The 12,395-nt window shown below is 52.1% G+C and overlaps 1 protein-coding gene across 2 annotated transcripts in view; it reads left to right on the forward strand.

Moving 5' to 3' along the window:
- Positions 1–1,187: 1,187 nt before the first annotated feature.
- Positions 1,188–12,395, forward strand: part of nkd2b (NKD inhibitor of WNT signaling pathway 2b) — a 124,122-nt gene continuing 112,914 nt past the window's right edge. Inside the window, exons 1-3 of one of the 2 annotated variants that reach the window (XM_048560950.2) lie at positions 1,188–1,619; positions 1,801–1,827; positions 6,864–6,985. In XM_048560950.2, the coding sequence (XP_048416907.1) occupies positions 1,595–1,619; positions 1,801–1,827; positions 6,864–6,985 (174 nt within the window). In that variant the 5' untranslated portion in view covers positions 1,188–1,594. The remainder of the gene's footprint in view (positions 1,620–1,800; positions 1,828–6,863; positions 6,986–12,395) is intronic. The other variant, XM_048560960.2, reaches the window with a different exon arrangement.

A 12,395-nucleotide genomic window follows, 5' to 3' on the forward strand; every position in this document is an offset into this window, starting at 1 on the left:
GTTAGAAATATAGAGGTTTTGACAATTGGAATTATGAAAGGTTCGAGCCAACCAACTTGGAAAGGAATCATAAAACTGTCTCCTCAAGCCAGGGAATAGACCTGGGAAAGACAGTTGAAAGTTTAAAAAGCACGAGATAGGAGTGAAATTTCTCCGTAATTTAGTATGTGTAATAGGACTGTGCTGGGAAATGGACTGAAGCTATATTTGGCCGTTGGTGTTAAGATCTTTCCAAATGTCTGATACATATAGTTTTGTTTATTTAAATCATTTATGTAATACATTTGCGTTCTGGTGTTGAATAAAATCTGCAGCCTCTTGTGAATGTGCTTCAGAGATTAACCACCATTCAACTACAAATTTAAACATGATCTGTCAAGGAGTTTTCATTCTGGGAGTTGATTTGTTCAGTATTGCCAACTGCGATCATAATATCAAAGCAAGACTCAAGCCATTGTGTTCCTGGCATGTCAAAGAGAAAGCTATGAATTCTGGTTCCCCTTAAAGGCATTTGGCCCCAACACTGTTTGTGCAGTAGATCACCAAGTAATTAAACTGTAAAGAGTTAGTAAAACCCTCTCCATACAGCATCAACTACCACCGCTGACTCCGAGCCACGTATATGGTGATTCTCAACTCAGCAGCTACAATGTCACTGCACCTGAAAGTTCGTGTGATCTCAAATAAACCTGTTCGACTACGTCGTGTGACTTGTGACTTTTTTTTCCAACCCACTCCAACAGGGGCACCTCCCCGTCTTAGAGGGTCAATAGCACAGATTTAAGCTTTGGGGCAAAAGTTTTAGAATGGATTTAAAGGGAAAACAATCCCAGAGATTGGGGAACCGATTGCCCGATTAGAGAAAGCAACCCTCTCAATGTGTAAGATTTATAATAGGTGCTTGATGACTTGTACAGTGTTGATGGGTCAGAGGGTCTCTCCTGCTTTAAAGCTCCATGACTCTGAAAAATAAACTGACCTTTACATCATCTATAGTATTTTACGAATTTAATGTAACTACAAAGCTGAGGTCATAGATTACAGCCATCACATGCGTATATATACATGGAAAAGAACTGCCAAAGATATGGCGAGCTAGTTGGAACTGACTGCTTTATTTTCATTGTCTTTAGAAAAATCATCATTAGAAGTGTTTTTGGAAGATACCGTCGAACTTGCGGGGCTTTGTACACATTGCAGCAGTTGCACAGAAATCAGCACTCGACTGATCGTGCCTACGAGCGTTGAAGTGGTTGGAGCTCGGAATTCAAAGGAAAGTCTTGCCTCCCACTTTTAAGTGCCGCTGAGGGCAGGCTGCAGGTTTTTTTTAAACTAATGTGGTGTTGGTGAGAAGGGAGAGCGAACGCTGCTTCACTCCCTCTGTGACAGCTCTCCTGGAAACTCCGTGAACAGGGTCCTCAGCAGAGAGGACAGTCAGGGGAGAGCTTTTCTCTCCGTTACTGTGGGATTTTTACACTTCTCTCCCTACACCAGCACCACCTTCACTCGCCGGGCAAAGGAAGCAACACAATAAGGCTCCAAATGCTTGCCTCGGCGTGGACGCGAAGCAGCGACTATTAGCAACTGCTGAAAAATGGGCAAACTTCACTCGAAACATGGTAGGCAAAGTGAAACAACTCACGGCTGCACACACGTGGAGTCTGTTCATACTTTTCCCAGGGTGATCTTGTTTTATTTTTGGAAGGGGTAGTGTAGTTGAGATGAGAATTGTGAGTGTTGCTAACGTTTTTTTTCCAATTTATTTCTTTTAACAAACTACGGGTCGATTGAAACTGACAGCGTGCAAGCGAAGAGAAAATCCTGAAGGTGAGCTGCATTTCTTTAAATGGTCTTAGCGATCTACCAGGGATTAAAATTTGGATGGTTTGAGTTCGTTTTGGTTTTAATTCTACGATTTGTATTCACTGGTCTCGCCTCTTCCCTTTAGTACTGTATTTCAATTAAACGTTCCCGCTCCTGCTCTCTGATATACATAGTTTGACCAATTCTCAACCGTTACTTTTTTTGTTGCTCCATCCCCCCCTTCCTCTCTCTTTTCCCACTCTCTCCCTCCATCCCCTCTCCCACTCCTTCCATTCCCCCTCCTTCCTGCCTTCTCTCTGCCTCCCTCCCTCCGATACCCCCTCCCTCCGATCCCCTCTCTCTCCCTCCATTCCCCTCTTCTTCCCACTCCCTCCATTCCTCCTTCCATCCCCCCGACTCCTTCCATCCCCTCCCACTCCTTCCATCCCTCTCTCTGCCCCCTCCCTCCAACCCTCTCCCTGCCCCCTCCCTCCAACCCTCTCCCTGCCCCCTCCCTCCAACCCTCTCCCTCTGTCCGACCCTCTCCCTCCATCCCTCCCTCCATCCCTCCCTCCATCCCTCCCTCCATCCCTCCCTCCATCCCTCCCTCCATCCCTCCCTCCCTCCATCCCTCCCTCCATCCCTCCCTCCATCCCCTCTCACTCCTTCCATTCCCCCTCATTCCTGCCTCCCTCTCTTCCCACTCCCTCCATCCCCATCCCTCCTCCATCTCCATCCCCTCTCCTTCCTGCCTTCTCTCTGCTCCCCTCCCTCTGATCCTCTCCCTCCCTCTCATCCCACTCCCTCCATCCCCATCCCTCCTGCATCTCCATTCCTCCTTCCATTCCCACCCCCCCCACTCCTTCCATTCCCACCCCCCCACTCCTTCCGTTCCCACCCCCCCACTCCTTCCGTTCCCACCCCCCCACTCCTTCCATTCCCCACTCCTTCCGTTCCCCACTCCTTCCGTTCCCCACTCCTTCCTTCCCTCTCTCTCTGCCCCCTCCCTCTGACCCTCTCGCTCCCTCCATCCCCTCTCCCACTCTTTCTATTCCCCCTCATTCCTGCCCCACTCTTTCTGATCACCTCCCTCCCTCCGATCCCCTCCCTACATTCCTCTTTCTCTTTCCACTCCCTCCATCCCCATCCCTCATCCATCCCTTCTCCCACTCCTTACATTCCTCCTCCCTTCCCTCTTTCTTCTCTCTCTCTCTCTCTCTCTCCCTCTCCCTCTCCCTCTCCCTCTCCCTCTCCCCCTCCCCCCACTCCCCCTCCCCCCACTCCCCCTCCCCCCCACTCCCCCTCCCCCCCACTCCCCCCCCCCTCCCCCCCCTCCCCTCCCCCCCTCCCCTCCCCCCCTCCCCCCCCCCCTCCCCCCCTCCCCCCCCCCTCCCCCCCCCCCCCCCCCCTCCCCCCCCTCCCCTCCCCCCCCCACTCCTCCCCCCCCTCCCCTCCCCCCCCTCCCCCTCCCCCCCCTCCCCCTCCCCCCCACTCCCCCCCCCCCTCCCCCCCCCCACTCCTCCCCCCCCCCACTCCTCCCCCCCCACTCCTCCCCCCCCCACTCCTCCCCCCCCTCCCCCTCCCCCCCACTCCTCCCCCCCCTCCCCCTCCCCCCCACTCCTCCCCCCCCTCCCCCTCCCCCCCCTCCCCCTCCCCCCCCACTCCTCCCCCCCCCACTCCTCCCCTCCCCCCCTCCCCCCCTCCCCCCCTCCCCCCACTCCCCCCCTCCCCCCCACCCCCCCACTCCCCCTCCCCCCTCCCCCCCACTCCCCCTCCCCCCTCCCCCCCACTCCCCCCCCTCCCCCCCCCCTCCCCCCCCTCCCATCTCCCCCCCCCTCCCCCCCCTCCCATCTCCCCCCCCTCCCCCCCCTCCCATCTCCCCCCCCCTCCCCCCCCTCCCATCTCCCTCCCCCCCCTCCCATCTCCCTCCCCCCCTCCCATCTCCCTCCCCCCCCTCCCATCTCCCTCCCCCCCTCCCATCTCCCTCCCCCCCCTCCCATCTCTCTCCCCCCCCTCCCATCTCTCTCCCCCCCCTCCCATCTCCCTCCCCCCCCTCCCATCTCCCTCCCCCCCCTCCCATCTCCCCCTCCCCCCCCTCCCCCTCCCTCCCCCTCCCACACCCCCTCCCCCTCCCTCCCCCTCCCTCCATCCCTCCCCCTCCCTCCCCCTCCCTCCATCCCTCCCCCTCCCTCCCTCCATCCCTCCCCCTCCCCCTCCCTCCCTCCATCCCTCCCTCCCTCCCTCCATCCCTCCCTCCCTCCCTCCCTCCCTCCCTCCATCCATCCCTCCATCCCTCCATCCCTCCCTCCCTCCATCCCTCCCCCTCCCTCCCTCCCTCCCTCCCTCCCTCCCTCCATCCCTCCATCCCTCCATCCCTCCATCCCTCCATCCATCCCTCCATCCATCCCTCCCTCCCTCCCTCCCTCCCTCCCCCTCCCTCCATCCCTCCATCCCTCCATCCCTCCCTCCATCCCTCCCTCCATCCCTCCCTCCCTCCCTCCCTCCCTCCCTCCCTCCCTCCCTCCCTCCCTCCCTCCATCCCTCCCTCCATCCCTCCCTCCCTCCCTCCCTCCATCCCTCCATACCTCCCTCCCCCCCTCCATCCCTCCCTCCCCCCCTCCATCCCTCCCTCCCCCCCTCCATCCCTCCCTCCCTCCCTCCCTCCATCCCCCCCTCCCTCCCTCCCCCCCTCCATCCCTCCCTCCCTCCCTCCCTCCCTCCCTCCCTCCCCCATCCCTCCCTCCCCCATCCCTCCCTCCCCCCATCCCTCCCTCCCCCCCCCATCCCTCCCCCCCCATCCCTCCCCCCCCATCCCTCCCCCCCCCCCATCCCTCCCCCCATCCCATCCCTCCCCCCATCCCATCCCTCCCCCCATCCCTCCCCCCATCCCATCCCTCCCCCCATCCCTCCCCCCATCCCTCCCCCCATCCCTCCCCCCATCCCTCCCCCCATCCCTCCCCCCATCCCTCCCCCCATCCCTCCCCCCATCCCTCCCCCCATCCCTCCCCCCATCCCTCCCCCCATCCCTTCTCCTACTGCTTCCATGCCCCTCATTCCTTCCCCCTCCCTCTGTCTGCCCCTCCCTCCATCTGCCCGCCTCCCTCCCTCTGACACTTTCCCTCCCTCCGAACCCTTCCCTCCCTTCATTTCTCTCTCTTCCCACTGCCTCCATCCCCATCCCTCCTGCATCCCCATCTCACTCCTTCCATTCCCCTCTCCTTCCTTCCCTCTCTCTTCCCCCTCACTCCAACCACTGCCCTCCATCCTCCCTCCCACCCTCCATCCATCCTCCCACCCTCCATCCATCCTCCCACCCTCCATCCATCCTCCCACCCTCCATCCATCCTCCATCACCCTCCCTCCATCCGCCCTCCCTTCCTCCATCCGCCCTCCCTTCCTCCATCCGCCCTCCCTTCCTCCATCCGCCCTCCCTTCCTCCATCCGCCCTCCCTCTCCCTCCCGCCCTCCATCACCCTCCCTCCGCCCTCCCTCCTTCCATCTGCCCTCTCTCCTTCCATCTGCCCTCTCTCCCTCCATCACTCTCCTTCCATCCACCGTCCCTCCCTCCATCCGTCCTCCCACCCTCCATCACCCTCCCTCTCCCACCCCTTCCCCTCCCCTCCCTCCACCCCTTCCCCTCCCCCTCCCTCTCCCACCCCTTCCCCTCCCCTCCCTCCACCCCTTCCCCTCCCCCCTCCCCCCTCCCCCCTCCCCCCCTCCCCCCTCCCTCTCCCCCCCCTCCCTCTCCCCCCCCTCCCTCTCCCCCCCCTCCCTCTCCCCCCCCTCCCTCTCCCCCCCCCTCCCTCTCCCCCCCCCTCCCTCTCCCCCCCCCTCCCTCTCCCCCCCCTCCCTCTCCCCCCCTCCCCCCTCCCCCTCCCCCCTCCCCCCTCCCCCTCCTCCCTCCCCCTCCTCCCTCCCCCTCCTCCCCCTCCTCCCCTCCTCCCCTCCTCCCCTCCTCCCCTCCTCCCCTCCTCCCCTCCTCCCCTCCTCCCCTCTCCCCTCCTCCCCTCTCCCCTCCTCCCCCCTCCCTCTCTCCCTCCCCCACTTCCCTCCTCCCCCACTTCCCTCCTCCCCCACTTCCCTCCTCCCCCACTTCCCTCCTCCCCCACTTCCCTCCTCCCCCACTTCCCTCCTCCCCCACTTCCCTCCTCCATCCCTCCTCCCTCCCCCATCCCTCCCCCCACCCCACCCATCCCTCCCCCCACATCACCCCTCCCCACATCACCCCTCCCCACATCACCCCTCCCCACATCACCCCTCCCCACATCACCCCTCCCCACATCACCCCATCCCCACATCACCCCATCCCCATCCCTCCTACCTCCGCTCCCTCCTCTGTCCCCCCCATCCCTCCTCTCTCCCGCCCCATACCACCCTCCCCCCACCCCCACCCATCCCACCCTCCACCCACCCTCCACCCTCCCCACATCACCCCTCCCCACATCACCCCTCCCCACATCACCCCTCCCCACATCACCCCATCCCCCCTCCCCACCCATCCCCCACCCATCCCCCACCCATCCCCCACCCTCCCCCCACCCCTACCCATCCCACCCATCACCCCTCCCCCCCACCCATCACCCCTCCCCCCCACCCATCACCCCATGCCCCCTCCTCCACCCACATCCATCCCACCATCCCCCCACCCTCCTCCCCCCACCCATCCATCCCCTCCTCCCCCCACCCATCCATCCCCTCCTCCCCCCACCCATCCATCCCCTCCTCCCCCCACCCATCCATCCCCTCCTCCCCCCACCCATCCATCCCCTCCTCCCCCTCCCCCATCCCCCTCCTTCCCCTTCCCCCACCTCCACCCCCACCCATCCATCCCCTCCCCCCACCCCCTCCTCCTCCTTCCCCACCCATTCCCCCCCAACCCCTTCTCCACCTTCCCCACCCCCTCCTCCTCCTTACCCCCCCCTCCTCCTCCTTACCCCCTTCCCCACCCCTCCTCCATCCCCCTCACCCTCCTGCCTTTCTCTCTCTCTCTCTCTCTCTCTCTCTCTCTCCATTTCCCCCTCCCCCATCCCCTCCATCCCTGCTGGGACCTGTGTTTGCAGGAGACAGTTTCGTGGTGAATGCCTACCTGAACCGTCGGGGCTTAGAGGAATTTGAGCGCCAGACAACGGGGGTTGGGATCCTGGAGCCAGCGAAATTGCGCGGATACCGACCCTTCTCTACGGTAATTGACTTGAACCCCCCAGGAAGGGAATTCCGAAATGTAAATGAGGACCTCTTCCCAACCCCCAACACCTTCCCCAAAAAGGTCCCCTTGCAACAGGCAAACTTTCCCCAGTACATCTTTATATTATTGTGACAGCCATATCGCCAATGGTGTATTGTAACCGGGGGTGGGGGGGAGGTGGGGTCAGGGGAGGTGAAATCCGTAAAATGTACATGAATCTGCACGTCTGTTACGCCCACTGCAGCCTTCAGAGTTTGGGCTGGCCACTGTCGCTGCTTGTGTTGTGGAGACGTCAAGGTTTGATTCCCAAACCTCGACTGATTTCTTTCCATTGAGGCTGAAGTTCGGACGGGGGCGAAGATTTAGCTGAGAGGTGACTTGGGCACGTTCTCCTGTTTGAACCCACTAAACATGCTATAAGGACAGGACAACATCTAGGCAGATGTCTCAGTTCTACAACGAGGCAGTGCTTCCCCTGGGAATCAGCAGCTTTTGTTTTCTGTGTCCTTCCATTGGTGGCTGATGAGGCCAGTATTTGTTGCCTGTTTGCCTTTGAATTGAATCGAGAGAGTCGACCACACTGCTGTGTGTCTTCAGGTAAGGATGGCACCATACCTTCTCAAAAGGCAGTAAAATAAGGCACTAGATGGTGTTTTACGACCATTGACAGTCAATCAGACACAGTCACTGACACTAGCTTTGTTTTCAGGATATTATTCATTGAATTCAAATTCCTCTTAGTGCCATGATGTGATTTGAACTCATGTTCTCAACACATTAGTCACACTCACTGGATTTTTAGTTCATGACATTACCACTGTGCTGCCGTCTTCTTCCCCACCCAAGTTACTATTTAATAAATAATATCTCAGAAATACAATAAAACTAATGAAATTACAAATGATCTCAGGATCATTTAAATTGCAGATATGCAATTTAAGATACATGTCTGTGTGGGGCCCGTCTCAACTTCTCCCTGTGCTATTTCCATATCTAAACACTGCACATTCATGAAAGGCTGGATAATGTATTAGAAGGGGTCTGTTTTAATTTTGTACATGTTCAGACATAATAAAGTTACTTACTTTTTACCTACAAACTGGGGGGAGAAAAGCAACATTTGTAGGGCTAACATTTTTGATTTCCTCTCTCTGTTTCACTGACCACTGCCCCCCACCCCCAGCATTCTCTCCAAACCCTCTGTCTTTAGATTTGCATACTTTGCAAGACCTATAAGCAGATGCCCAGTGATCTGAGAGGATAAGAAGTAGGTAAATACCAAAAAAAGGCGAGACACAATGGGAAAATGTTTAGCACTGTAAATATAGTTCATCATTAATTGCACACTGACATGTTTATTCCTTGCTGAAGCAACCTGATCACCAAACCATTTTTGATAATGATGCCAACCGATTTCATGATATGTCTGTTCTGAAAGCATTAATTTTCGTGTTTATCACCTGGCAATGAGCACTGTGTTTGAATTGGTTCAGATTGGAGAAAGATGTCTTGCTGCTTTCATACAAAAGTTGGTCTGCTGCCCCCAAAATAACATTGTGGGGTGGGGAAGTTGAACTAGTCAAGAATGGCTTGGCCGTCTTAAAGCCAGTCTGTTTACATATTAACTGTAGAATGGAAGTGTTTTGACTTTTTTTATAAGATGTAATCAGTGAAGTTTAATAGAAGGCATGCAGAACTCTCACATAGACACACTGAAGTATGACTAAAGAAGGCCGTAGCTGAAATCATAGTAAACTTGACACTTTGTCTACTGAACTGTATAAAAGCTCTGTACAAAAAATCTGAGTAACTTGTCTTTTGGGGTATGTATTATTAAAGGGGAACAACCTGTAGGTGAATTCATATGGCACATTTAGGAACTACAACACCCAAACAAAAAGATCATTCAATCTAAGTGTTGATTGTCCTCAAAATGAGCAGTTGTCTTGTTAGTTTTAGGCCTTCTACTTCTTTTTATTCTTCTTGAAGACTCCACTTTGATGGGGATTTTTCCTTCAATCATCCTGATGTGTAGTATAGCTATCCATTTGAGTAAGCTTGTTGAATTGTGGAAGAAGTGTAGCCTCTCTTTAATTGGAACCCACTTTATGCCTATCATCATGGAATGCAAAGCAAAAAAATTTGTATTCAATATCTGATGTTCTAAAATTTCCATTTCCCCCTAAACACTGATAGACTGATCGACAATTTATCTTTTTCTTCACAACTGAACCCAATTGAGGCTGTCCATTAGCAACTTCTCTGAGCAGGGGAGGGCTGGTCTATTTGGGATTGGGGATATTGGGTAGCTCAGTTGGATAATGGCAAGACTGTTACAATGAATTACTCCAATAGTCCTGTATCTGCCATGGTAGTACTCAAAGGCCTTATCCCAAACTTGTGGAATGATGGCTCTCAAACTACATAAGGATAAACAATTGTTCCACTCCCTAAATGAGAAGAGATACCTATGGTCCTTATGAAAGTCAATGATGCTCAAAGCCGACACCATGTCCATCTGGAAAGACAGGGCAGGAGAACCTGTGAGTTTCTCTCCAAGCCAATCACAATCATGACTTAGAAGTATATCAGCTTTCTTCAGTGTCACTGGGTCTAAAATCCTGGAATTCCCTCCTTAATGGCATTGTGGATCTAGCTACAGCACATGGATGGGAGCCATTTAAAATAAAAACTGCCACCTCCTCAAGGGCAACTTGGAGTAAGCAATAAACACTAGTCCAGCCAGTGATGCCCACATCCCAGAAATAATTTCTTTTCAAATGAAATATGATAGAGTGGATTGTAAATACCAGTTGAATCACCTGTATTTTTCCTTCACATCCCTCAATGGTATGCACCATCCTTAGTTTATGAAATTATTTCCAAAGTAACAGGCACTGCTCTGAGTACGTTTTCTCTCTAATACCATAACGTTACGACTTTAAATGAAGCCAGCTTTTATTTCTTCCTTCAGGGTAAATAACAAAAAATCTAGACTATATATTAAAATACTGTAGGCATAGATTTTATTTTAAACGTTTGTTTGTATTTTTTTGATATTAACAGACTTTTTATCCTCCCCACCTTCAGGTTCTTAGGGAAAATTGGGAGAATTACCTCCTGGCTTTGCTTAAAAGAATGGCTATTTGTCTCTGGTACTCCAGCTGAGAGCCCATTGTTCATGTTTGCAGACTGTTTGACTGTTGATATGTTATGGCCCAATCTGATGACATTTATGATTGGTGCCCCCCATCTATGCACTTCATAAAGGTCACGGAATGGTTAAGACCCAAACCCCTGTCTTGATTTTTACTTGCCCTCTTTCTTTAATACACTGGTGAATGTACCAGTTACAATACTGCTTCTGCTACTGTACCAACTCAAGAGACCTGAGATAACATGTAGGCTTGCACTAGTTTGTATGGACAAGCTACTCCTGGCTTATCAAGCTGAGTCATTACAGATTTTGTTTGTATATTTTGGGTTTGGACCCTAAATGTATTATCCATCAGTAACAAAATGCATGTTTAGCCACAGCCAGTTTTTGATCTTGTGACTAGAAACCAGTGTTGAGTGTTAGACAATCCTGGACAGAGCTGGAAGAACACAGCAGGCCAGGCAGCATTAGAGGAGCAGAAAAGTTGGCGTTTTGAGTAGGAACCCTTCTTCAGAAATGGGGGCTTCGCAGTGGCATTATAGCTCACTCAACATCTGCAGTTCTTGCTATCTCCATGTTGAATGTTGGCTGTGATTCAATTGGTATTGCGCTTGCCTCAGAATGTTGTAAGTTCAATTCCTATCCCGGAGACCTGAGCGAAAAAACTAACGTTGCAGTATTGAGGGACTGCTGGACATTAAACAGGATTCTCATTGGTCCCATCTGTTGGCTGTAAAAGAACTTATGGCAATATGTGAGGAAAGTATGGCGTTTGCACAGGTGTTCAAACGAATATTTGTTAAACAATACCTAAAATCTAGATGATTCTGCCATTGCCATGTTTGTATGACTTTACAATGTGGCCACTGAAGTACTTGAGAAATGTAGTAATTGTAAGTAAATTGGCTTCAACATCAAAACAGTAAGTTCCCATAAACAGCAATGTAATAATAAGATAACATCAATTTTAATCAGGAATAAATGTTGGCCAGGACATTGAGTTTTAATGTTGATTCTGCTACTTATAATTTTTGTAAAGGAAGGTAGCATATTTGGAGTGTAAACAGAAATAAAACAATGGAGAAATAGAAAATAATAGAAAAGGTTATAGTAGAAATGCATAAACTAGAAGAATAATAGACAAAAGAGGAAACAAATATAAAACAATTGATATCTTGGATCTTGTCATTTCTTTTTAAACTTCTGTAAGCAAATGCAACACAGTGAAACATTTGTAAATCCCACTGAAGGAGAGGCGATATGGTATTTGCATAGGTTTTGTTGTGTGTATAAAGGAGAGATTTTATCAGTACCTCCTGATTTGGCTTTCTTTTAGAAATACATTAGCTCTCAAATCCAAGTTGAATTTTGACTTTGAATTTCTTCCAGATTGGAAGCTGTTTCTCATTATAAATCACAGTCTAAATGATGGGAATTTCATGTTCAAGTTTCAAAATTCTCCAGCTCTGTGGTTTTAAACTGGCTCCATAGAAAATTGAATTGTTTCTCATACGTATAAACTGCATTTGATTCAAGTCTGTTGTGCATGGCTTTTTTTTTTGTGATCAGTTTTCCCATCTTCAGAATCATCATTATTGCACCCTGTTCTTGCTGGCTGTTTGCTAGAACGAGACAATTTGCCTTTCAAAACTCTCTCAAAGCAATTCAACAGGTCTCACTGCTCTGCTCTTACCCCAAAACTCTGCATTTTTTCCTCTTTCAAAGTATTTATACTCTAAGTCTTTGAATGTGGGCATCACAAGCAAGGCCAGCATTTATTGCCTATGCCTAGTTTCCCTGAGGGCAGTTAAGAGTAAACCGCAATGCTATGGGTTTGGTGTTACATGAAGGCCAGATTTCTTTCCTTGAAGGACTTCAGTGATCCAGGTAGGTTTTTCCCCCCCAAAAATTACAAAGGTTCCACATTTTATTCAAACTTTACCCTAGGCCATGTTAGGATTTGATCATGGGTCCTCAGAACATTACCTGGATCTCTGGATTAACAGTCTAGAGATAGTACCATTCAGCCATTGCCTCCCTTTTTCTAAGTTCACTTTGAAGACTATCTTGAGTTTGTGTTTTCACCTTCTACTAGACAGTGTATTCTTTATTCCAACCATTTGTCAGATCTTAAAAATCAGTTCCACATCTCTCTGCTTAAGTCTGTACCTTTTTGGTTATGGGCAAAGCCACAAATGGAAACATCTTGGATTTACTTGGAGAAATTTTTAAATATCTCTATCAGATCTT

Source organism: Stegostoma tigrinum, chromosome 2, assembly GCF_030684315.1.
Source record: "Stegostoma tigrinum isolate sSteTig4 chromosome 2, sSteTig4.hap1, whole genome shotgun sequence".
Classification (NCBI taxonomy): Eukaryota; Metazoa; Chordata; class Chondrichthyes; order Orectolobiformes; family Stegostomatidae; genus Stegostoma; species Stegostoma tigrinum.